Source organism: Rhea americana, unplaced genomic scaffold (genome assembly GCF_003343005.1).
Source record: "Rhea americana isolate MKP2758 unplaced genomic scaffold, rheAme1 scaffold_17, whole genome shotgun sequence".
In the NCBI taxonomy this organism is placed as follows: Eukaryota; Metazoa; Chordata; class Aves; order Rheiformes; family Rheidae; genus Rhea; species Rhea americana.
Genome location: NW_028185816.1, coordinates 5,995,133 through 6,022,186, shown reverse-complemented (window position 1 = coordinate 6,022,186; position 27,054 = coordinate 5,995,133). Strand labels below are relative to the sequence as shown.

Genomic DNA, 27,054 nt, shown 5'->3' with positions numbered 1-27,054 from the left:
AATCCTAGATGAATCAGCTGAATTTYTTTTTTCCATTTTTATATGCTGCATTGGTAGGATGTGGAAAAGGTCATGAGTATCTGTGGAAGTTCTGAGGTGATTAAGAAGTACGATAGAAGAAAAATTATTATAATCTGTAACGATGCCTAGCTGACGTAGATCCTTCCCTCACTTAGAAGAAGGTAACCACTTATACTCCCTACTAACAATGTCATCTACTGGCGAAGCTACCGGGGGCATGGTGCTGCAACCCGGACAGCGCATGTTGCCCCACAGACGTCAGGGCAGAGCAGGAGTCTGCATGGGTTGCTTTCAGGAACGTGTCCCAGGCCTGCYGATGTTCGTTAGGCTTCTGCTGAAGAGCAGGGAGCGAGCAGGGTCGACCTCTGGGGACTGGCCTAAGGGGCTCCTCTGGGAGCTTTTAGCAGTCTGGAGAGTTGCAGGGACTTCTGGAGAGCCAGAATTTACAGAGCTCAATTACTGGTGAATGAAGATCTAATGGTGCTTTCCTGTGACTTGAAAATATTGACAGATGAGTTCATGGCTTCAATAGGACAGGAATAATATTGTGCTATGCTTTACTATGGCGTCTTGCATTCATTGTGTTTGTATGCTGTGGGAGTGTTGGAGAGAGAGGATGAATAATGGTGGAGGAAGTAATCTTAAATCAGGACTGGAAAACCTCAAATGAGTTATTCATTTTCTAAAGCACGTTAATAGGTGTATTATCTTGCTCTCAGATATTTTTACGTTGTTCTGATATGCAGTTAGATTTTTTTTTTTTTAAATCAAAGTAATAAACCCTTCAATTTGGATGTTTATGTACTAAAGCAGTCCCTGAAAATTTATCACGCATAGTTTGAAGTGTATATGGAGATTCGTTTGGGCAGATTGTTTCAGAGGAAATCTCCTATTACGTGGTTCTGTTTTCCTTTTGTTTGCTGGAGTGCTAATGGAGTCACACACACACAGAGGAGATCATGGTAATTTGAAAATCAACTACATAGAGCAAATACTTTGGGTTTTTTTCTTTCAGGTTATAAAAACAATTATCTTGCACCAGCCAGGCACATGAACTGAGACCCAAAACATAAGTGAACTCTTCTTTGCAAAGTGATTTGCTAAACTCCGGAATTTAGAACTGAAAGTCATGCAGTGTAATACTGGAGCTCATCTGAAAAATAGTAATCTAATTTTAGTTAAATAGTTTTTATAGAAGTGTTGGATCTGTGCCCAAATAGCAGATGAGAGCCCCTGCACCTGAACTATTCAGATGCTGACCTGAGATCTGAATCTCCAGGTAGCTGATAGTCCGCAGTCTTTTCAAATGATCTGACACCTCCTGAATGCTATGCAGTCACACCTTGTGAGCAGTGCTGTGTCAAGGCATGGAGGAGGACCCGCGTGCGCTGCTGGAGCCCAGCCCGAGGTCAGAGAGCCGCTGCTGTGCAGAGATGGCCGGCTCGGGGCGTGTCAAAAATGAATGCAAATAACTAACGTTGTGTCAAATAATGCAACCAAAAGGACTTCCTGAGCCCTAGCTGAATCTTTGTGTCACACCAGCCACTTACCTTATACTTGACTGAACGATGTGCTGTGCAGGATCCCTGGGGTGAAATCCTCACTCTAGTGAAGTCTGCAGCAAAACTCTCATTGCTGTCAATTGAGCCATGCTTTCACCTCTGGAGCGTGTCAGATGCTGAGAGCAGTGAGTGCCAAACCCGAATGCTCTCCCTGGAGAGTGCTCTTCTGTCTGTCTGCTGTGGTTTCCATCAAAACTTAATTTTAGAACAAATATAACTGCTTGTTCTATGTTTACTGTTTGCTTCATATGTTTCYTCAGTCATGGCCAGTTAGTTATTATGGAAAGTGTGCGATGTTATCTTCCAAACTGCCAAGGCTAAAATAGGCAGTTGAAAAGTGCCATGGGAAAATGGAGATGCGGGAACCCAGGGAACCTGCAGTAACAGCTGGGGAACTTGGAACGAGTCGGCCCTCCGTGGCGTCGCGGAGGCAGCAGCTAACGGGAAGGACCGGCTGCTCTGGGGAGAGCCGCGTGTTGCCGCACCATGCGGAGATGAAACTGAGGGGAGGGCTCCGATGGAAGCAAAGGCAGGTCTGCGCACGCAAAGTCTGCGTGTCTTGGCTTGTGTTGCGTTTGCTTRTGAAAGGAAATCGACTCTGGAATGTGGATGAGAGTGTTTTATGGTTACATACAAATCAGTGATGACATGAACCCCTTGATGAGACAGTCCTGTGATGGGCTGCTCTACAAGGCAATTAACTTCTAAGACGATGATTTTTTTTGGAGGAGGAGAAAGGCTGTTTTTGGCTGACTTATTTTTAAAACTATTTTTCATAGCAGTGCAGGAAGGAGTTGACCTGGTTCTTCTTACTGTGGCACTGGTCTTACTGTAGTAGGTGAAGTGACTTTATGGTTGAAAGCAGCACAAGAAAGAAAGGAGGAGGCACCCTTAAGTTTCAGGTTCTACTGTAGTGACCAAGATGGGTATGCACAGCTCTCAGGCCAGCTCTCAACATGTCCCTGAATAACACAGGTCAAGGTAATGGAAGCAGAGTTTCAGTGCTACCATTTCTCAATTAACAAATTTTTGTGGCAAACACCAACAGTAACCTTAGATTGTTCCATGATGAAGTGGAAATAAGAAGCCATGTAACCATGGTTTGACTTCTTTATTCTAGTAGAATTTTATTTTGGAGGGTTATTTTTGCTGCAAGATCTGAAGTACCAGTGCTGCTTTGTGCCAGTGTGATGATGCATGTTTTAACCCTATTGCTCTCTGATATAAGATAGGCTTAATTTGCTTCTTGTTTCAAGAAGATACTTTATTAGTTCTTTTTATCTCTTATCTATCTTGCTCTATCTAAGGGTTTCTTGTTTAATTTGTGGGAAAAGAGCTTTTCTTCTTTYTTCCCTTTGAAGAACCCCGTTAAATTAATTTCTCACATTTCTAGAGTCCTTCTTAATTGCCTGGTTTTGGGTTACTGATACTTGGCATCTGGGATATATTCTAAATATTCAGCATCTGTTGCTGAGAAGAGGATCTAGTATGGTGTTTGGTACGGTAAGAAATGAGTGCTGTGCTTTTAGCTTTCTTGTGAAGTTTGCTTTAATTCAATGTTCTGATTTAGAACATGATTCAAAGCTTGCTGATATTAAAGGCTGTCTTTTAGTGATGCTCTGAGTTTTAGTCTTCTGTTTTATAAGTGGCTTTGTCTCCTTGTCTGTAATGGATATTTGTGTGATTGTAAAACAAACAAAAAAACTACTGCTAACCAGTTGTATGCTCTGGTACTCAGATAGTGATATTGGCTTACAAGTGGCAAAAAGATTGCCAAAATACTTTGGTTCAGAGATCTCTTTGAAAAGTATTGTTTGAGCTATGTGGCTCTCAGTTCCACACTGAGATATTTAAAGGCAAGTACCTGAATTCACATCAATTTATAAGAGTTGTAGATGTTGATACTCRTAAGAAAAATCTGTGTACGTAGATGACATTTGCTTTTACACGCAAGATCAGGCATTCTCCAGTGTAGAAGCCACCTTACACACTGCGATGGCCAAGCTGGCCAAATAAGGCAGCAGTTGGCATTTTCACCTGAAACAATGATGAGTATGATCCTCTTATGCTTCTGCTGCCTGTGAATTACACACAATTTTTATGAGCAATACTTGTACCATGAGCCACGTGCTATTTACAACAGATTTACCTTGTCAGAATGTACTTTTATGAAAGCTATTTAAAATTAAAAAAAAAAGTGCAAATTGAAGTATGCAATAACCTCTTGGAAGTCAAGCCAGCTGGTATCAATCAGCTGACACTGGGGTATTAGTCCTGTATTTCTGTCTGAGAAACTGTGGGTGATGCATGTGCAGTGAAGTAAAAAGTGCTCTAGGTACATTACATGGAGTTCGTAGCTGATCCGTTAGTTTGTTCTGATTCTCTTATGGAAACCAGACTGTGGGAAATCACAGTCAAAAAGCCATATTTCTTTTTCTGACTAGATTAGATGTCCTCAAAAATGGAAATATTTGCAATATCAGTGTGAGGCCTTTTTTCCTATATGTTGTAGGCATTGACATATTTTTATTTCAGTATGTCTTCAACATGATGTCAGCTATTTTTGGGGTTTCTTGCCCATTCATGAGTACTTTTGTTTTTTATATGAAGATGGTTAAATACTGCAGCCTGCTAAACACAATGTTAGCCTGGGACTTGGACAGTCTTAATCCTATTAAATCATCAGGAACCAGTTGATTCTTGTTTTGTCACTTGAAAATTAAAGTTGTTAAAATTGACCTTGTTTGTAAAGCACTTCGAGATTTCCAAGAGATACTTATACCGCTGTATAAGTAGTAGTATTCTGAGGAAGAGTTTCGTTTGTGTGGCCTATGTCATATCATTTAGTGAGTCCCACCTCCTGCTTTGGATAGATAACAATGATGAGTTTTGGTTGAGGGACCAAGAAACACTGCTAGGAGCCATAAATAATATTAAAAAAAAAAAAAAAAAAAAAAGCCTAATGTGTTTTGTAAAGAAAGCTCAAAAAGGGCAGCTAATATCTCTCTGAATTTGCCCTTATTCTGTTTGTGTGAGAATAAAATCCCAAACCTGGCAGTGCAATGTGCTCTTCTAACAATCTTTACTTTCATTTATTATGTTTGCTCCTGTGTGTTGGAGTGTCTTGGAAGTTAACTTGCATTTCTCTCCTGTGGAAAAATAAGTTAACTTGCATTTCTCTCCTGTGGAAAAATAAGTTGCCTATACAGATTTATTTAGATACATTTTTATTGCTAATTTTAGGTTCTCTATTTTGAATAATTAAACTGCAAATTAGTGTACCTTCACTTTATCTTGATGATTATACAGGAAAATCAATGAAGTGGTTTAAGTGTCTGAATCTAAAAAGAACTTTAAACTTGAGTTTAAACTCTTTAAACTCTTGAGCCTTTTTCCTAACATGCAGTATTCCTGGACACCACTTATTTTTTTCTCTCTCTGAGCTTGAACAATAACTTTGATTAAATAGTTGGTTACTATTGTACATTCAAAATTTAATAACAAAAAGCTTCCTTCAAACACAGGAATTTTTATCTAAATTACTTTTCTTTGTTAAGTGATTGTGAACTCCTATACTATGACAGAAGAGATAGCATGAAAAATCAAAATTTCCCCCAGGAAGATTATTTTTCTGAATCAGAGCATAGAAGACTAAATGAATAATTCAGTTAAAGTTGCTCCAGAGCTGAATGCATGTCAAAAATGCATCCTATCTGTGAAGACTATTAAAAAACCAAAAMCAATCATAGTGGTATTGACACATTTTCATTGGGAAGCATTGTCAAGTGACAAAACAGTGGGTTGAAAGACAAGTATGTAGAGATATCCTAGTATTTCTTTTCAAAATCAGTTCTTAATCCCTTCAGAAGAATAGACATAAAGATGAAGGCCAATACTGTATTGTAAAGCTAGAGTCTTAAATAATCATTGGTTTCTTTATGTAGTTGAGATTCAGAAAACATGCTGGAAAACTTTGGCTAGTTATTTTTGTGTTACGGGCTGTGCTAAGAGGCCTGACGTTTATTTTGGAAGTACTGAGTTTTTGCAGCCTCAGCTGAAGATGGTAACAGTGGTCAAGGTGGTTAGCATCTCTGCTGATTAGGAGAGAAGCTCCCCCTTTGCCTGCCTTTTTATTAGAGAAGCTGAGTGCTATTTCAAAGACTGACGTTAATGATGCATTACTGCGTGTGACATTCTGAATGCTTTTTAGTTTATTTAAAGGTTCGTAGGATACAGATGGATGTATTTAAGGTGAGGCATGTTTTCAAGGGAATGTCAGTTTTGAGGATCAGGTTTTGAATTTCAAAAATCTGTTTTGATGAGTCACGCTGATGTCAAAGTGCTCCTGTGCAGTCATTAGAGGTGCCTTCAGAGAGTGATTCATTTACAGTAAGATGAATCACACCCTAGAAACACTTATGTCTCTTCAACAACTAATGTGAATCCAGATGACTAGCTCCACTGTGGGTGTATACCTTTGAGGCATCTAAAATTGGGTGCGACGAAATCCACACCTGATTGCTACACAGAAATTTATGGCTTCGTGAGAGTAAATGTGACAAACAGGAATATACAAACCCATCCTTGAACTGGTGGAGACCAGAGGCTGAGAAATGAGGGTCTTGCTGTGCTTTAGCCACAGCAGTATTTAGATTACAGCTATTTGTGACTACARCACTGATAATAAAAGAAATCTCTGTGGTTCATACCTAGTTTAAAAATCTGAGAAGGCAGCATTCTGTTCTTAGACTCAAAATATTTAGACTCAAAATAATTAGGAAATTTCATGATTTGACATGCTACTTTGTAATAACTATTGGAATTTTAGTCTGTTCTATTTTTCAGAATTTTTTGTCAGTCATATCTCCTGTCCATTCTGGTTTATATATCCGAATGCAACCAGGGACAAAGTTTGTTTTCTTGTTCTCCTAAGAATTTCAGCTATTTCCAAAATGCTTTTGGCATGGCAAATATTATATGCATGAAGGAGAGTTTAGTCTCTGCACACACACACAAAAAAGCTCTTTAAGTGTTAACTTTTGCTTGTTGAAATTGCATGCAAGAAATCTACTTCAAGAGAAAATTCCATGTCCTACTTGTTCCACAGGAAACATGGCCCAAGGCACGAGGGCTGTCTAATGKCTTAAATCTTAGGGAAGGTCCCTTTCTGACTCAGTCTTTGTGATGCTGGATAAATCAGTCAAAATCAGTTTGCACGTGGGAAATGAGGATAACAGTATTTCCCTGTCTAACTGGAACGATATCCAGATGATAAAAATCATTTAAAACTGAGTGCTCACAAAGGACCTGTCTCCTTGTCCAAAAGAGCTAGGTTTCTAGAGAGGGTCTTCCTCTGTGTGGAGAAAGGTGTATATATGTGTATTTGAATGCAGATATTTGAGATGCAGTTCCTTCCAGGAGCATGCTGATTATTTYGGAGATCTTTTATTTTTTGTATGCCTGTATTCCTTATGTCACAGGTGCCTGTTTGGAATGCTCCCTCAGAAAAGGTGTTTTGAGGGTTGCATAAAAATACTTTGTAAATCAAAGTGTGCTGATAGGGTAGGTGTATAAATACAAACCATTGGGATATTATGTGTCTTTGTCAATTAGCAGGTGCTTTTTTTTTTTTATGTTTTGCTAAATGGACCAGTGGCTAGAATATGTATTCTAAGCATGAACATTTCAAGAAAGGAGGATTGGTTCATAGTTGTATTACTCCAGGTTTATCGTTTAGCTCCTTTGAAATACATCAGCATAAAGAAGGGGCAAATCAAGCTTTCTCTTGGAAAGTGAATGCAGCAGTCATAAATCTGAAAATCTGAAGCACGGAATAGAGTTTCTATTAACCTAGAGACCTGGGTCTTCTGGTGCTGGAGGGGCTATTCAGTCTGCAGTAATTTTAGAGACCATGGTTCCCAGGAGTCCTCTTTCYAAGCATTCCTGCTCTTGTGAAGTGCACTGCACATTTCTCTGTGTGGGTATCAAAGCCAAATGTATTGGAAATTGATCTCCAAGGAACTCTAGACCAACACTTCATAAACTGGAAGGGTAATAGATGTGCCACATACAAAGTATTGGTCAAGCATGGATAAAGCCATGGAAAGTGACACACCTCAGCCCAGAAAATCAAGCAAGAAAATGAGAATRAAGTGCAAGCTTAATGCAGGTATAAAGAAAGAAGGGTCCTTTTATGTCTGTTCAGCAACACTAGTTTTTCAATCTGAAAAACACCTCTTTTATTCCACAAGAAAATCAATGCAGGAAAGGGGATCAGAGCAAGGGCTTTTCCACTTAACAAGTAAAAATTATAATARAATTTTACTTTTAGTGTATTCACTTTTCTCATTACGTTTTGAAATGTGCTAGAAAGTTTTCATTTTTTTCCAGGTTTGTCTCARTGTGGAAAACCTCTGGAAGTCACTCAAGTGCTCAGTGCTTTTGATAGGTCTGTAAGAGGTGCGCCTTGATCTTTTTGTAAGGTTAGCAGGTCTTCAATGTCTGGGAAGTCTCTCTTCTTCTCCAAAACCCGCTTTGAGAATGCTGTACTATTTACTGATGTTCCTGTGACTTAAAACCTAGATTTGGCAGCCAGGAGAGACGTGTCGWGTTCCTGGCTCTGCTCCAGCTGTACATCGGTCAGTCGCCAGTGTACAGAACCAGTGGAGCTTCRTTCACCACTGTTTGAAAACATTTGTTTTAATCTTTGTCTAATCCACCGTTTGGTAACGCTGTCGTGTTTCTTCTCTCATACTGATTCAAAAGCTTTTTTTGTGTAATTCCGGTTTTACTTTGTGTGGGTGTTTTGCCTTTGAGTATCAGCTTCCATTTTTGCTGGAAAAGTTCCTTGGAATTTTTTTTTTGTTTTTTCATGAACTGCAGAGCTGTTTGTGTTTTTAATTTTAATTCTTCTTCATTAACAATGYACTATATGGTGAACCATGTTCCTTGTGGTCTACTATGGTTTACTTTCTTTGTTATGGATTCACAYGCACTTTTTGATCTTTACACCTCCCAGGAGCATAGGGAGAATTACAGGGGTAGTGAGAGGCTGTGTTCATGCTTACTCGGCCCTTTAGGTTTATGTTTAACAGTATTCAATAATAAAGTAAGTTCATGTTGCCCATGAACCAAATAGCATCATCCCAACCCCCTTTTTACGTAGGAAATTAAGCAAATCCTGATCTACATCTAATGCTTTCACTTTAATCATAAACCGAGGTAGATCTAGGGAGAAGAAGCCCTACCAGTCTTTTAGACACACATGGATTAAGGCACAAACCAGCCTGTATTTGATCCTAATTAAACTCAGAGCAGAAGGTGTGTTTCTGCAGCATGCTCCAGAAATACAATTAGAGCAGAACAACAGAGGAATATGGAGCATCTCAGGCATGGATCTTACGGATTGAATGTTCTGAAGAGACTGGCAGAAAGGTCGTTGTAGCCTTTCTCCACACAGGTTGAATCTTTGTTAAACTGTAAGGAAAGGCAAGATAAATCACTGTAGCCTGCCTTTAATTAGTCTTCCTTCCTTGCTATTATTGAACTGTCATATAATACATGTCAATTTGTATACTTTGAAAAATTAGTTTTTCTTACATAATCACAGGCAGATACTGCAGAATCCCTTTATAACCTTTTACTAGGCCAATAAAAACAAACAGACAAACAAAAAAGCAAAAAACTCCAATGCTCTCGAATAAGTAGTGTTGTTGAACCTGTTATATTGCTTTATTTTAAGCATAGGCATTTCTCTGTTAACAGAAATTTAAAAACAGAAATTCTTCATGGAATATCGACTAGTCCTTTTAAAGGATTAGACAGTTTTTAGTGAGGACATTATTAACCKAAGTCATGAATAAAGATGTGCTATATATCTGAAGAGAAATTCCTGACATGACTCTTGTCTTTCTCAAGGAGCACGTCAATTACTTTGTTCCGTGTTCAGCGTTTTAACAGCAGGCTTGTGTTTAAGTAGGTCTTTAATTTTGCATGTGGTATAGTAGAAAGGGTCTGCTTACACTTTAAAATATTGATAGAGCTAGTGCATGCAAAATTCCCATGATTCTCAAAGCATAGTTTAAAAGAATACCATCTTGCTTGGTTGTTTGAGCAGTTCAAATAGCATGGTAATTCATAGATACTAGTAAGTATCTACACTTTGAACTAGCAGTGGCAAAAATTTCTGGGAGCTTTGAATACGTCATGTTGATGAAATGAGATGAATTAAGGCTGATTATAATTACAATAAGCTTGAAAAATAAAGTCATGATTTTATTTTTTGAGCTCTTCTGACCTCTCTGCTAACATTCTTTAGTTGCAATTATAATGTAACTATTTTGTTCTTACCTTGGGGCTTTTTTTTGTTGTTGTAGTTTCTTTTTAAGGAAATAGCAAGTTTGCCTGTAGCTTTTTAGTCTGATTGCTTCCATTTTGTTTTGACAGATGATTTCCTTCTCCTTTTCTGGATAAGCAAATGTGGGAGGGAATATATGGCTCTCTGTACTTTGACGTTAAACTTGATAGAACTTCTCTGAAGTTCTGTAATACTAGGAGGTCATTTTAGGCCTCTGAAAACGTATGAATTTCCCAGTAACTTGGCAACTTAGAACACAAAAATCGATGATTACATTAGGTGATTTTGAGCTAGAAACGATTGGAGTGTAAATAGGGAGATAACAGTGTACCGAGTTGTGGGGATTGACTTGTATTTTTCTTGGGTGTTCATTTTTCATGTTCATTTTAAAGCAATAGCTACAATGATAATATGGGAAAGAAGAAGAAAAAAGAATGTTCAGACCTTTAAGCATATGGATGCTTTACAGGGCTTGACATGTTCAAATTATTTTCTGTTGTCTGTCATACTGGTGTGATTATAGACCAATACGTACCCACTGTGAGCTGGACAGTAACAGAAATAAATTGGTATGGATGGTATGATCATTGGAGTAGTCTGWGTTCCTGAATAGAGGTGTTATGCTGTCCTAAGAGCAAGCAAATAATAAATAAATAAGTAAAGCTGAAACCTTTTAGAACTCCAGATACTTATTTTTGGAAATTAAAAATGCTATGTTGCAGTAATTTATCATGAATTAAMTTTAGAGATTTGGGACAGAGATTACTGCATTCTAATGTAAGTTTATGCAGTACATGAAGCTGCCTTATGTATCTGATATTACTTGTTGTTGTTTTTATGTATTATTTTAATTTCTGAAGATTAACCAAGAAAAGGTCCCTGCTATTCTAAGTATCGAACAAATGCAAAGAGGTCCTGTTCTCTTCTGGACCTGTACCTGTGGCATGGGCAAGTTAGATGAGCAGAAGTGGAAGCTTACATGGAGAACACCTAAGCAAAGGGAATAGACAACAGCCGCAAACAAGGGAGAAGGGCATAAAGTGAACAGTCCAGACACAGGGAGGAATGACAAAGATGTGGAGACAAAGAGACTGTGGCAGTAGGAGGTGGAATTGAGTTTCTTAGTGAAGTCTACTCAAAACTCCAGAAAGTTGTGAAAATCCCAAGGTGTAGTTTCCCTGACTGGTTGGATCTTGTTTCCAACTACATATTTTCACTAGAACWGGTAGTGGAGGTTGAAAGAGACCCCCTAAGATGATATGTTCTGCATTTTGTTCTGTTTTCTCCAATAGAGTAGGTTCTGGCATTGAGTTTCTTCATCCCGGTGTTGTCACAGTTGCAAAAGGGGAATTTCAATTTTGTACGGTCTTCATATGTTTCTGATTTAAATAGTTTTGAAGGAATTTTACTTAAACTTTAAAAAATTAAATGGGAAAATACTATCAATGATAAATATTTAGTATTTTATGAAGAATTTTTTTTTGATACAACTTTCTTTTTCATTAGCTGATTGATTAGGAACTTTTCCGAGAGGAGACAAAACACAGAATACAAGTAATGGTAATGTATTCCCTCTACAGGATTTATGAACGTGTCATTGATCCCCCAGAAACGAATTTGACACCTGAAAGCAATTTATGGCTTGGACAGAGAAACAGGAAACATGGTTTCTTTAAGGTAAGCAGATACAAAATAGTGTACGAAGAAGTAAATGACTGAGTAGGCAATGCAATAGCTCTGACTACTTACCGTACACTCTTGAAATCTGGTTTGTGTGAATTTGGTAGAAACTGAGGGCCTTAGATTTAGGGCAGGTCCAACACTTAGAGAAGAGGATTAGTTTCTGCAGGCAGAATCCTGTAATCATTGACTGCAGTATCCTGTATTTGGGGTTGCTTGCTTTAAATTTCATTTATCAAGCTCACAGCTCCTCCTGCACTCTACCTTGTATCTCTGGTGCTTGGAGTGAGACTGTGTAGAAGGAATCTGAGTTGATTTTTGGGTTTCATCTTTAAASCTTCCTAAGACACCTGCTCTGCCATGGTCTCATGGCCAGGCAGTACTGCTCTAGTCATTCTTGGTGGCCAGTTCCTCCTCAGTTTTGCACATGTGACCTCTGCTGCCTCTTTCTCATTTGCTTGTTCCAGCACTGACTTCTAGAATAGAAGAGCTGCTCTTGCCTGCTCTTCCTCAGGCTTCGGCAGATGTTAGYCATCAAATGCAACGTGTAAGCCCTGCTGCAAAACACAGTAGATTTGAAGTTCCCAGGGGTAATTTCCTTTTTATATATTTTCCCCAACTAAGCATGTGTCATCRAAGTTTCTCAGCAGTGGCTGAATTAATGGGTCAGCAGGTTTCATTCATGGACCATGCCTTGTCCTGCGTTGTTTCTATTGCTTCCAAGCAAATAGCTGCCAGGACGCACACTGCTCCTGCCTTCTGGCTGGAATGGCTTGTCTGTCGCCTTTTCTATTTCTGAGGCTCCCCATGGCACCTTCCCGGAGCAGGCCAGTATGGGCATGAAGATCAGAAAAGGCAAAGGACAGAAAAATGCCTTGAGTCTTGGAGACCCCTTTCCTGTGTGTTTTCTTCCAGTTTTTTTCATCCCCTGATGAGGCCATATGATTTTAAGGTCAAGGTTGAATTGCTGGGCTAACAAGTGAGCAAATATCCAACAACAAATAAACCCTGTCCCTTAAAATTCATACTTTTCTTTAGTAAGTGAGCTACAGAAATGTTTCTGATATTTCTCCCAGGTTTGGAAAACAAATCTTGGTGTAAGAATCTATGAATAAAAGCTCATAGTTTAATGATAGGTTAATCTGTGTATCCTCAATATTGATGTTGCTTTGGTGTCAAGGTGATTTACTACATGCTAAGTTTCCCTTTSACACAGTCAGTTCATAAGGGAATTTTACAAATTGCTTTTTTTCTGAGGACCTCTCCTCAAAATCCCTCAATTTCAACAAGCTAGGAAATTTTTTTTGTGCTAAATTACTTAGGGTAAGATTATTGAAGCACCTCCAACAATTTTAATTGTGAAACAGAGGCAAAAGCTAACTTTTGGTTTAATTTTAAATTACAGTCCRAGAATTGCTCTGAACCTGGAGTTCATTTGATCTTCCACCAGCTGAGCTGTCACTATGAAGTGGAATTGATAGCATTATTTTATTCTACAGCTGTTGGTTTTTTTTTACGTCAGCTGCTTCCCATAATTCCACAGATGGTAAACATATGTTCATAGCTGCATAGGGAAAGAAGAAGTTATACTAGATTGACCCATCTTAAATTCTTATTTTATGCAGGCAGTCAGAGCTGCAGAACTCTGGAATATTACATGTTTGTAAATTAATATTTCCACGCATTAACACTTTGGAAACAGCAGGGTAGCTAATGATATGCTAATGAGCTGACAGTTTTTATTGATTGTAATGAAAGTCGACAAGTGCCTTACTTTGCTTTACGCATGCTTGAATTTTTTACTAACTTTCTTCAGGGAGGAAGTATGTAATTGGTTGTATTTTTTTAATCCTGCTTGAGAGTTTCAGAARTCTTACTTTTTTATGTTACTCATTGCAAAAGCTTGGGCTTTAGCCAGTTTATAAAGAGTTCACATCTCTTTGCATATATTTACATGCTCAGCAGGACCTCTCTTTCTTTTTTTCAAAGCAATTTGTTTCACTGTTTTAGCATATAGAAAAATAGACTTAGTTTCCTTAGTGTRAATAGAGATCTGCAGGGAAATACATTTTTTTTTTTTTTTAAAAAAAGAAGAATTAGCATTTTTGTATATGTGTTGGAGCCTTGATAATATATGCATGAGAAAGCATTGGGTACTGTTCTGAGCATTATCTTAGCTATTCCAAATATATTCTTATTTTAATGATAGTCAAATAATTGTTGAGTGTCTCCTGCTCCATAAAAGCATATCATTAATAGCATTGAGAGTCACATCCTCATGTTGATTCAGRTGATACTTCTTCAGTGTATTGGAAGAATAAGAGAAAAAGATTGTGTTGAATCGCTGTGGCCAGTTGCTGCCATTTTCCTTATTTATACGTCTATTCCACATCCCTGTTTGTAATGATTACTCCACAAGTAGCCTTGCAGTGGCTGTGGTACTGCTGGGGAGTAAAGTACTCTACAGCGTGCTCGTGGGAGTTAAGTCCAGCCTCTTACAACTGATATTTCTTACTATCTGCTATGACTGAGCAGTCAGAGCTGGGACTTCCCCTGATGAGACGGAACAATTTTAGCACATCAGAGGGTGCAAATTCAAAGCAGACTTGAGGCAGCTTTGTCTGTTTGCTTTAGAGAGAATTTTCTTTTGAAAAATTCACACTAACTCTTCAGGTTTCTTTGTGTGCCCCAAAAGCAAGAATTGTTCTAATGCTAAAGAATGTTATAATCAGATTAAGGAAAAAAAAAAAGTAAATACAACTGAAAGGAGGAAAACAGGGATAGCAGGTGTCTAGGGGACCCTCARAGTGGGAAGGATCTGATTGCTGTCACTTCCAGAATTACCAGCAAAACACCTTTCCTCGCTGAGGAGAGCCCTCCTACCTAAGGCTCCCTCCAAAAAGCCACCCCAGAAATGGGCTTATTAATACATTACTGAATAGGTGGTTGATGTCAAAAGGGGGTAGTTCTTCTGTCTGCTGTAATGTGCTCTACTGACCTTACAGCCCTGCTGCTGTGCCCAGGGATTGTACGGTAGGTGCTTAGCAAATAGGTGGCACTTCCAGGGCACGGCGTCGCACGCGTGCTTGGTGCTGTGCTGTCCCTTCGTCCCGGAGTCCTGCCCGCTTTGGGAGGTAAGTGCAGTGCCTCAGGTAACAGCAGCCCGAGCAGCTGGCGTGGGGCACGTCCGCAGCGCGCAGAGGAGCCCGGTGCCCGGCTGCTTGCCCGTCCCACAGTCTGAAAAGGAGGCACAGCTGCCTGCAACAGACATTTTAAAGTTTTYATGGAATGAAACAAACCCCTCCTTTTTCTTTTTTTCCTTTCCCTGCAGTTTTAAAATTTGCATTTAAATATAAACCTATCCAAATGATGGTTAACCAGTAGGGTGGATTTTTAAGAAAAGGTTCAAGAARGCATCTTATCACTCCTCTCTGGATGTTTTCTTGTTAGCTGCTTATATGGTGAAACTTTGTAATCTCATTTATTCTTGGTTAAGAATAGAAGAGACTTAAACATTAAAATATATATATATATTTTGTGCTTCAGCTTCTAATTTCTTACTGATCACTACTGGCAAGAGGTATATAAAATAGCTTTCTGGATTTTCCTTTTCTAGTGACAGTGTTATTTCTCATTATTATGCTGGTTTCATTATTTTTGTAGATGAAAAGGTTAATAAATGTATACACTCCTTCAAGAGAGACAGTGTGATCTGATTATGTCTGTTAATGTTTTTAGTCAATGTTTGATCATGAAACAGTAAGCAGGAAACACTGCTTGCTGATTACCTTCTGCTGTTTTAGAAAATGAACACATAAATGTTATTTTCTGTGTTTGCAACTAGCAGCCAAAGTGTAGACACTTACCTTCTATACTGCTCTATATACTATATACTCCTCTTCATGTAATATTTGATTTCAGCAACCTTCTTTGCTGAATCACTAGGCATGTTGCTGAGCTTTTCCTTTTTTTTTCTTCTTGTTTAGTGTCTCATAGGCTYGAATAATTGGTATTATTTCATTGCTTTTCTCTAATGTCTTCCCATTTAGAGACATTTAAGCAGCTTATATTTAGTGATTGCAGAAGACAAAACAGTATTATTTGTGTCTATTCTATGAAAATTAACATGTGAATGCCCAGGAGGATTAGGAGGAGAAATTGTTATGTTTTGTCCATCTTAAATTATTATCCTCATGAAAAGAGAGAGTTGGTCAGTTGTTTGTACCTCTCAACAGATAGCTTGTYAAAAAACTTGTACAGATCTATGAGCATGCTTGTAATTTGTATTACCAGTTATCTCTTCTTTTACAAAGGGTGTGATTCAAGATGTGAAAATCATCTTTATACCTAACGGATATATAACGCAGTGTCCTAATCTGAATCGCAGTAAGTAGCATTTTATTTAGTCTAGCACTTTTAGATTTTTAATATGTATTATATCTTTATTTTAMAAATACTATTTTCAGGCTTGTCATTTTTGCCTGTGGTGACTCCCAGAAAGCAAATACTTTGTGTAAAGATTGCATTTTATATTCAAATAAGCAGCAAATGACATATGAACAGAATATCAGATTTGATTTATTTATGGCTTATTTTGTCTTTTCTCCTTCTTCTTTCTTTTCCTTTTCTTTTTAAATTTCCTTTATTGAGCATGCCCAACCTGCAGTGATTTCTTAAGTCTGGTGCAAGGAATCATGGATTTGCAAGAACTCTTGGCAAAAATGACTGCAAAAGTAGGTACCTAAGCTGCTTTGTCAATTCCCCATTTCCTTCATTGACACCAGCACAGAAGTAATTCTTCCTTTTGAAATTATTTTACGTTTTCACGATAGAGAAATATTTTTTCACTTCTTTTCCCCTTCTGCCAGTAGCCCTGTCTGCTGTGGATTTAAGTAGATGGTTTCATGGATGTCACTTCAGCCTCACAGAACTTCTATTGCCTGACTCTCTCTCTGTAAGACAGTGACAAAAGGCCAAGGGTCTGGTTTTTGCAAGAAACCTTAGTGTGATTTTTCCCTTTTCATGTCTGGGAGAGACAAAGGAGTGAAATCCCTCCGTGATTTCCTCACTAAGTAGTGCTATCAGAAGGTGCGTGTTTGCCTGTGGAGCGCTGGCCCTTGGAAGCCCTGTGGGCTCTCCAGGAGGCTGGTGTAGGTTCTTTACTAGGAACAGAAGTAACCTCAAAATGAGGGGAGGGGGGTTAACACCAGCCCCAGAACAGCTGGAGAATCGCACGGGCCCCCCAGTAGGAATGCCTGGAAGATGCTGGATACGCTGATCTCACCGTCATCTTTTATCAGTGGCCTTTACTGTGTAAAAGTTAACCCGGGTCCAGGATACGCTGTTTCTGGTGGTTCGCGTTGTGGGGAGGGTGTATGGGAAGCGATAGCTTTTTTTGTTCGTTTGTTTAGGGTTTGGGGAATATTCTTGTGTCTGCTCCTGCGCTACACAGTCGGTCTGAGTGTTAGCACAGGCCCTTCTGCTCAGGCTGCGGTCTGGCTTCTGGGTAGGAGAACCTGGTTTTAGCTGTGGCTGAGCCCCTGGTGTGTGTTAAAGGGAGATCCGTGAACACTTTTTGAGGCTGATGTTGGTAAACCATCTGGTTTAAAAGGCAATTAATTGTCCCCTCTAAAACAGGACTCGTGATAATTACATGTATATTTAGGTGCAACTGAAACCAACTTGTAGCTGTCTTTAACCCTCAGTGTAGTTACTGAACAGGAATTTCAAAAATAGCATTTTTGCACAGTAGTGCTACTAGTATAAAAGCATTATATGTATGATACTTACTACTCTCCTGCATTTAAGATTTTTTTTTTTCCTTTCCTAATAGGAAAGGAAAAAAAATATTTTTGAGTGTGCGCTATACTGACAATCCACTTACCCAGCTGACATGCTTTGGACAGGCTGACTCAGAATGAGAAATGCAAAGCTTTTAGTTCAGTTTGCTGCCTGTGCTGTGAAACAGAGGCAATTATTTTGAGCCCTGCTGGTGGTATGAGCATGTTCCAATTATGCAGTATACTGAGTAACTTGCTTTCTCTGCTGTTAATTATATTTTTGCTTGCTAGTACGTTAGGGGGGAAGCAAATAACACAGTACTTGTACTCCAGAGACTCTGTGTGTCCATAACGTGGTTGTGGGATAACCTTGTGCTGTGAATTCTTTTCTTCTTGTAGAAGCGCACTGAGTCTTTCATTGCATTGGTTACAGAAACACTGTTGTCCCGGAAAAACTCACSTAGAAGGAAAGGAAACTAAATTTCCTTTGCTGGACAAATGCATATTCAAAATGGAGGGATTTAAGGCTTCAAGGCCTGTATCTGCCATTTTCGTCCTAGGGGGGCAARTAGCCCCAAGTGATCCCGCTGCAGATACAAGTATGTAATACGGGGATGAAGTCTGACACGGCAAAGATCTGGCTTAGAAGGGCTGCACGGCTGYCTGTGGAGCTTTTGCCGGGGCAGGTGGTCAGAGAACAGCTTGCAAACATACATGAGCAATGACCTCCAGCTCCTGGCCCTGTACCAAGAGATGCAGAGTGCGAACATCGTGTTTTGGAAGAGCGTGCCCTATGGCTTGATGCCCAGCTGTTGCTTTTAGGCTGTGCTATAGCTGGGGCTTTAGCTGTTCTCTAGATCTGTATTTGATTACAGCTGTGTTACAGCACTGAATAGACCAACAAATGTTGCTTGCAGCGAATGTGTATGTGTGATTTATATAGCACAAGCTATGAAGACTTGGACCAGAGATGTTTGGGGAAGARAACACCAGAATACTGGCTTAGAGCTTCACTAATTTTGGAAGTCTTGCAAATTATGTATCGTACAGGTAGGAGGAGAGAGTACCCCATCCTTTGAGTTTTACCTTAGTGCCCCTTGAGGCTTGAGCTGGCTCTGGACAAGACAAGGAGGCTGTATAAAGGGCCCATCAGAATATTATCTAAAGCAAGTTACTGTTAAACGCTTGRTACAGGAACACTTGATTATGACCTGTAAAAAAAACTAACCACCATTATATCCATTTTTTACCTATGTCTTGGAAAAACATAGCTTTTGCAGGTGTGTAAACACTAGCTTTTTAAGCCTATGCTATTTTTATTGCAATTTTAATGAGGTCTGAATCTTTCCAGTGAATCTGTTTTATTGATTTAATCTTGTGTCCTGAAATGGAGAAAGGTAATAAATGAGGTTGTTAGAAATCCAGCTAAAATACTAATTTGCTGCAGGACAAAGGATCATGTTGTAGTTCARTATTCCCAGCCATCATGCTGGAATATTGTTGGTTGCTCTTTAAGTGTAATGAATGAAATAATTCATGTGACACTTGATAACATTCTACTGAAAACAGTCTGAGATTCTCCCACATCTGAGTGGCATATTCTTTCTTTTCAATAACCTATAGACTTATGCTCAGATAGGCTTGTGCTGGAGAGAGCCACTAAAGACTTTCAGGATAGRTGTTTACCAAGTCTTTCCTTGCTTGAGGTCAAAAGGGTTGAAGCTTGAGTTTGATTAAAAACAAGAAAATTGAGCACTTGTTCACTGATGGAATAGTTCTGTTGGTTGKTTTTTACCATAGATTTACATGGTCATGAATACGTCTATAAACGAAAAAATTTTCTTGGAAAGTTCTTTATTTTTAATTTTGGCAGAAATAATACATTTTTAACAGCAGTCTGTCTTTATTATTCATATGGACAGAGAAGAAGCAAGGMAAATGTGAAATAAGTTATGTGAGAAATAGCTAACCAAATATTTCTGAATGTTAAGAATTTAGGATTAGGTTAGTATATGGAAAATGTTGAATGTGGTGTGAATTTCTTCTCTCTCATTAGTTTATTTCAGTTCATAACCTGAAATCTATAAAAGGTTTGAAGACTGAGGATTTTCTGCTGGTGTTTTAAATCTTTGACAAATCTACTTATGCATATTTGACAACACTTGGAAGCATGTTTCAACTTATTTTAAGGAATTGCTTGTTTTGTTAAGCACTGTACAAATTTTTCAATTAAGCCCTGAAGCTTAAATACAAATGGAATGTGCCTGGTCACTCCAGTTGAGCAGATGACGGTTAAATGTTCTTTCTGAATAGGTTTTGTGGGCTGTGATRCATTGGCTTACCTTTGAGTATTGGAGGGTTCCTTGTTGCATGTCTCCTACTAGTAAAGAGGAAGAAGATGGGATTGTGTAACATCACAGATACAGGTGCCTGAACAAGGGCAGCATTGTTCATATATGCAAATATATATATTTTTTAAGATAATGGATCCGCTCTGTTTAAGATATTTCTTAGAACAGGAAGTAGGTGATATTTAAATAAATAAAACTGATATGAATTTAGCAGGATAGTGCAAACAATAGAAAAAGCTAAAAAAAATACAGAATTTTTATTCTCACAGCATTTTCTTCCTTTTCTATGACAAGTATTATGACAGAAAAAGGGGCAATATTAAGTGCCATTTTCAAAACTGTATGTTTGTAATGTCCTTTATCTTTAAAATTTTAATAGCATGCTTGCATCGTAAGGTTCATTTTTATTATTTTTTATTAAAAATACATGATCCATACAGGTAAATAATGAACAGACAAATCAATCTTTTTTAACAAAACTAAATATATTTTATACACTGTATATATAATGAAGGTTTCTGCTGAAAACGAGCAGCTCAGTAAGAGGATGAGTTTTACCTCTAAAATCTGAAAAGGAGTTGTGAAGTCACCAGATCAAGTTGGGTTTGGGGAGGAGGTGAATATCAATCCCAGTAGTATCCCAGAATAACAGTTTAAGGACTTAAGAGCTTTTGTTCAGGGCTTTCACTCAAGAGGACTGGAGAGAAGAAAACACAGACTTGTCTACTGTTTTCCCTTCTTCTTCTTCTCCCCCTTCTTTGCCCCCCCCCCCCACCTTAATATGCTGGTCTTTTACTGGCAGGTTAGAGAGTGGAAATGTATAAAACTCAGGTATATGCTATTATGTGAAAAAGACTACAACTCTGTGCATTCATCTTTATAAAATTTGCTACTGTTAAGATACATCARTCTGTAATGTGGAATTTTAGTTTGGTATTTATAACAGAATCGGGTAGGCATTCATTTTATCTTGTGCCAATTCAAGTAGCCTCACTATCTGCAGTAGCTTCAGCGTGAGGGCTTATGCACATACAACAAATATGAATATAAAAAATCAAGACCTTGAGAAACTCTGATCTAGCTGGCAGTAGAGTAATTTGAGAGTGATGGCGGTTCCTGGGTCTAAAGAATGCACATGTTTACTTCTTAAATATTGAGCAGGATTCCTACCCCATTAGGAATCTACTGTAAATGTTGAGGAGGAGTCCTTGGCAGGACTACATTGAATTTTAATAAATCCAAAGAGGGCRTTTGGGGTCCTCTTCAGGGTTAGTGATAGCACTAGGTACAAGGTGCACGTCAATGAGGGTTGTTCCTCTCTAGAGGACTCTCAGTTGAAGAGGGTACTGTGTATGAAGGGGAGGGYGTAGGAGGGGGGAGTTTCAGAAGCCTTCTGGAGATGTCAGGCAGAAAAAGCAGCAGTGTGGAATGGATCCTGCCCGTACGATGAACCACGTAGGTTCTCCCTCCTGTTTGCTCTCTAGAGGACCACTGCCATTCATTTCTGTCATTACAAAAATCATCGCTGCTCCCATTTGTTATTGCATAGTATCTCATCAGTRAGTGTGGCAATATCTATCCTATGGATGTAGTACTGGGAAAAGATTCATTTAGTTTCAGCTTTTTTATATGCCTTTTAGTAGCTGGAATTGAGAAGGTAATGAGAATAGCAAGGCCTGTAGAGAGCCAGCCYGGGATTAACTCATGGAGCACCTGCTCTGCGTTAATTACATCTGGAAATTTCTGTACAACMTTGTTTAAAAATCCTTCTTTCATCTGTAAATTATATTTGCTATTACAAGGCTAAAGTCTTTCTGAAAAGCCRGAAAGTAGTGTACTGGCTGATGCTTGACAGGAAAAATACGGGGATGGTTAGAAGAGGTCAGTCTGCCTGCCTTCATACTTTATAACCTGTAATCAGGGTAATGGGCAATTAAGAAATTCCTTTTAAAAACAAGTATATTTTGTGTACCTTTGGTAGTACCTGTACATTTCTGAGGGGATCTTAGTGGGGTTCATTAAAGCACAACAGGCAGTTTTGTTGGTTATAAACTRTTGTCATTTAGCACAGCTTCATGAAAGTCCATGGAGTACAGTTAGTTTATACCTGCTGACATCCTGGTTCAGTGTTTCAGAGTTTATAATCAAACTTGCTTCAGCTAAAAATAAGTATGCTGCTTTCTCATATTTGCTTTGTTAAAATCATATGTTTGAATTGCAGAAATCTCATCAAGTTACTTTCATTTATAGTTAAATTATGCAGAAACAAGACTGAGTCAACTGGAAGACTGTCATTGTGAGAAGACTTGTCAAGTAAATGGAGTGATCTATAGAGACAAAGACTCATGGGTGGAAGATGATCACTGCAGGAACTGCACATGCAAAGTAAGAATTTCTAAAGGATTTAAGGAATAGGGCCTAATTAAAATATGAAAATGGAGCTTGAATACATAATGCTAGCTCTAAGAATAATTATGTTTTTAGTATGCACCTAGTGACAGAATGAGTAATAGGGAGGGAAATGCTTTCTTTTTTTWAAATGTTTTTTATGTGCAAACTTCATAAATGAAATCTGCTTTCCCTTGATGATACTCTTACTTGTTCTAATTATATCTGTGAAGACATTATTGTTTTGGGGTGAAATTGTGTTGTTGACTGTTTGGTACAGAACTGTTTTCACTGCAGTAGTTCTGTAAAAAAGGAAACATTATCTTAATAGTATTCATAGATGCTTAGTTGCATCTTGCATGGTAACAACATGCAGATTCTGTTTTCAGTGTTTATCACTGTGAAAACCTGAGGAACAGAAGAGAATTAGAATGTAAATCTTGCCTTGTTGAAATTATTTGATAAATATCTGAAGAGACTCTTTGTTCAAGAAAATAGAAAATGGATTGTTAAAAATCTTGAAGATGATTGACAGAGCCTATAAAAAGTGTTGCTTACATTCTTGTAAAAAYGGGCTTGTGTTTTCCACTTAATCTACTTTGCTATGCTGGGCAAGTGTCACAAAACCAGTAACATATATCAGAATTGAGCGATTCTCCTTCAGATGCATTTAGATGCAGGCTGGTAGTCAGGATTAAACTTGTTACAGAAGGATGTAATTCACAATGCTGTTTTCATTTGCTTAATGAGTTTTCWGTGTTGTATTTGTGTTTTGCGTAAGTACTTGTTAATGACAACAGGTCATAGTTGAATTTTGTGTTAATAACCTTTGTTTAGAATGGAGTTGTGGAGTGCCGAAGGATGTCCTGTCCCCCTCTCGATTGCCCTCCTGATGCTCTCCCCGTGCACGTGCAAAGCCAGTGCTGCAAAGTATGCAAGGGTAAGTACATTACACAGACCTTTTCCATCTACCCTCTCTTTGAGTGGAGTTAAACCTGTCCTGAGAATAAGAACATTTTATAATGACTTTCATAGGTCCTGTTAGATCAGGAAACATAAGTCGTAGTGGGAAATTTGATTTAAGAAGAAAATAAATATTTTGCTGAGAAATATACAAAACGAAGAGTTGTGGACTTCTAAGATTCTCTTGGTACATATTATCAGAACAAAATTATTCTTCCACTTTTTTGTGCAAAAAAAAAAAAAAAAATCTAACCTGGCTTTGGCGTGTCTCTCTTGTTAATATTGAGGAGCAGGAAGCCTTTGGCCTGAGCTTTTCATAGTGACGTGTAATAAGTTAAGGTGTTGTCTTTTTGCTTTTCTTTTGTTTCAGCTTGGAAGACTGTTCTTTAAAATTAACATGATGGAATTTCAGACCTTGAGTCTGAAACTATCACTGTGTGGAGTGWTAGTTTATTGTAAGTCATTTTGTAATAAATCTGTAGAAAGAAGGAAGAAAAAGTAAATTCTATGCTTGGACTTATTGTCAGCTTTTCATTTTTTCCTTCTGGAAGTGAGAGCCTATATTCAATATTTGTTGCCTTAATGGTAGTGCATTGGATTACTTCAATTTAAGTATGGAAATTTTAGCTGAAGACTGATGCACTTACCGTATGAAACACAAAGTATCCTTTTTTAATTCTTCTTGGAGACCAGGAGGCTTCAGGTGTGACATCTTCTGTAATTCGCAAGACAGATGTYGAATTATTTTAAGTTTTAATTAGGAGAAAAATAACACCTTTTTACCACTCTAACCACCTTTCTTCAGTCACTGATTTTTAGTCATACGCACAGATTGCCCCTAGCCGTGATCTTTCCCTTGCTGCTTTTTGCTCATGCCATCTCATTTGTTGCAGCTGCACGTCAGCAGGRGCATTCTGCTTACCAAAAGATGCCTGTGAACAGAGTATTTAGGTGGTAAACTGGCTCTGATGATGCATTTTTTTTTCCACCCTGCATCTTAAAATACTTTTATTTGTAATATATGTTGGGAGTCTGGAAGGTTCCCTCACGAAGCTGCGGTAGCGAGCCCCTCTTGCCACGGCATTGCCAACGCACCTGCAAGCATTTGCTACAAAGGAATCGCAAGGCACCAAACTGTAAATTCAACATATATCCCCATGAGTAAACTGTGTTTCTGGTTTTAGTAATGGCAAGATGTACAATCAAACTTGCCTTTTGTCAGCGATTGGCACAAACTTGACTCRTTACGCTGACAAGAACTCAGCGTGTCAGTCAATGGGAAGAGCTGTATGGAAGCTGATTGAAATTGATTGTAACTACTGGCTCCTTGGCAGACTGACATGCTAGGGCCACAGGCAGTCACTTTGGGGTGTAGAGCAGTAATTGCTGAGGCTTTCCAAAGAGCTGYGCTGCAGGTGTTAATTTCTCGGTGCTTTTTCTGTTTAGCTCTGATAGAATCATCCGTTGTAATTTGCTGTCTCTAGGGATTATTGARCGGCTTAGCTGTGGGTTAAAGAACGAAGTCGTTCAAACATCTGAAACGTTAAGGGTTTTAAAAGGGTTTTAAAAATGAAGAGGTTCTGTTTTGATCCCTGCCATCTTGTGTTAGCCGTTCCAACTAATATTTGACAGAAGACTGTAATTCTGTTTAAAATTTCATCATTCTTTTGAGTTTTGTATTTCCTTGCTTTCTCATGCATCCATGCTTGTGTTAAAAGCAGTCATGTCAGGAGAATAGAGAGAGAGGGGRAAAAAAAAAAGGAAATTGTTCTAATTCATCTTTTCCCCAAAATAATTACTTGGATTACTAATATAAACRCAACTTCCCGATCTAAAGTGTTTCTTGTAAGTGAGATCACAACAACTCAGACATGTAAACTGTAAACTAGGGCAGCAAGAAAACTGGGATACCAAAAGGAAGAAGCCTGATTTTTAAATGAGGTGTTGACAATGAAAAACGATTTTTTTTTTTTTTTTGGAAAGCTTGCTCCTTTCCTTTAGAAAACAGCATTTTCAAGTGTTTAAAGACAAGGTCCTTTTGCTGCTGTGTGGAGTACTCCTGGTATCAGCTGTAAGGGACCCTCCTYGCCCCCACTCACCCATCCCTGCAAGTGCTTGGTCCCCTTATCACAGTATTCAAGAGAGAAACTGAGGTAAAGCGGTTACTAGGTGGGCTGTGACTTCYTTTTTTTTTCTGAGAACTAACACTTTGAACACTTTCTGTTTCAGTGTGCATGTGCCTTGACACAGGGAGCTTTTGAAGCTTTTTTCACTTGCACTGCAGGATTCATACTTGTAGCTCTCCTTTCAGTGTAATAGGCCAGACTCTTAGTTATCGGTCAAGTGGAGCGACAGCTGAAACACTAGAGAGAGGTTCGTTTTATCAGTGTTCAGCAAGTCACTGACACTGTTAGTAATGCAGAGTCTGTGAGAATAGTGGGCTTCATATTTTGGATGAGCATGCRGTAGTATTATTGACCAAATTTCACACAAGCATGGCTGCAGGGCACCCAGGAAGAGGTGCGCAGGGTATAACGTCCTCTGTAGTTTGGTAAAGAGYCCTTCACGCGGTTCAGCAAGATCTGACGAAGAAGTAGACTTTTGCGTGTATGCCAGATGTACAGGTTCAAGAGATAATGACTTGGCAAATCTACACACATAGACTGGTGTCACAGTTAGGTACTTAAAGAGTGATAGCAGACAGAGAATTATTTGCTGGTGAAATAACTGTGTCTTAACACAGATTGAAAAAGCTTGGCCTAGTGCAGACAGGCACTTCTTAGAGTTCAGCGTGGAACATTTGCCTAGCGAGCTTTTGGTTTACTCGCAGACACACACACTTGTGAGTATGGAAATTTAAAGTATAAGGGATTCCAGCGTCTCTGGTGTCCTAAGAGCATGCTATAAATTACTCTGTTTGCTACTACTCAGAAGGTGTGAAAATAAATTAGTGACAAAAGAAAAAAACTGAGTATGGAATTGCCTTCTGGTAGCTGTTGTAGAGGTGGTGAGAAGCTAAGGTGACCTCTGTGATCACAGGATCTTCAAGTCTGCTATTCTGATGTTAAGCAAGGAGGATGCTGAAAGTTTTAACAACTCTATAGAATTTATAAATTCTATGATGTGTACTTGATTTGTGTAAAATCACAACAGTCCAACTACTAAAGAGAATTCTTCAATGAATGGATTTACTGTCCGCTTCTGGAATTGACTTTTAGATGTTTACTTCCAAGAGGTCACTGATGGTTGTAGTAGTGCTTGTCCTAGCTGTTTGCTACCATGGCTTTGCTGGATGTTACCTTCCTCACRGTGGCAGTAGTCCTAAACTAAGCTAGTTGATCTTGCCTTGAAATGGATGAGGAGTGCTCATATCTTCTAGTCTGTTGGCTCTGCTGTGGAAGTGGTTATCTTTAGCAGAGTAGTGAAAACTTTCGGGGAGAATTCTTTTTTCACTGCCTTTAACCGCAGGAGGCGTTTTGGCAACAGCTTTAGGGTTGTAGGACTTTTCCATTTGCTGTGAGATCTGCTTGCTTGATGTGTGCTTTAAGAATATTTTTCTGAAATAGATTTCTTCCGTTCATTGATTTATTAGTTATTTGCTACATCTAGACATTTTTTGCAGTGCCCTAGCAAGTTGAAGAGTCCAACTTTGTTCCCACGTAAAATCTGAGGGTTTAATTGAAATCTGTGCTTGTATTGCTCTCTTGATGAACACTACACTAATAAATGTCTTCTGTTCTCAAAGTGCAGCATAAGACTTCTGGTAACACAAATGTTGTAGCTAATCTGCAGAACCTCAGTAATGAAAATATTTTCTAATGAATACTAATGAATTGGGTCCAGTATCAATTGTTTTGTGTTTTATTCCTGTTTTTCATTTTGTGTAAATGAGCTACTTGCTCTTAAAATGAATTTATTGTTAATGAATTTATTTTTGATTATATATAATACTG

At 38.5% G+C, this 27,054-nt stretch overlaps 1 protein-coding gene across 3 annotated transcripts in view; it reads left to right on the top strand.

Annotated features, from left to right (window-relative positions):
- Positions 1–27,054, top strand: part of NELL1 (neural EGFL like 1) — a 281,618-nt gene that overhangs the window by 38,242 nt on the left and 216,322 nt on the right. For all 3 annotated transcript variants that reach the window (XM_085300904.1, XM_085300903.1, XM_085300902.1), the window contains exons 4-8: positions 11,520–11,616; positions 15,933–16,005; positions 16,270–16,352; positions 22,001–22,135; positions 22,976–23,078. In XM_085300904.1, the coding sequence (XP_085157030.1) occupies positions 11,520–11,616; positions 15,933–16,005; positions 16,270–16,352; positions 22,001–22,135; positions 22,976–23,078 (491 nt within the window). The remainder of the gene's footprint in view (positions 1–11,519; positions 11,617–15,932; positions 16,006–16,269; positions 16,353–22,000; positions 22,136–22,975; positions 23,079–27,054) is intronic.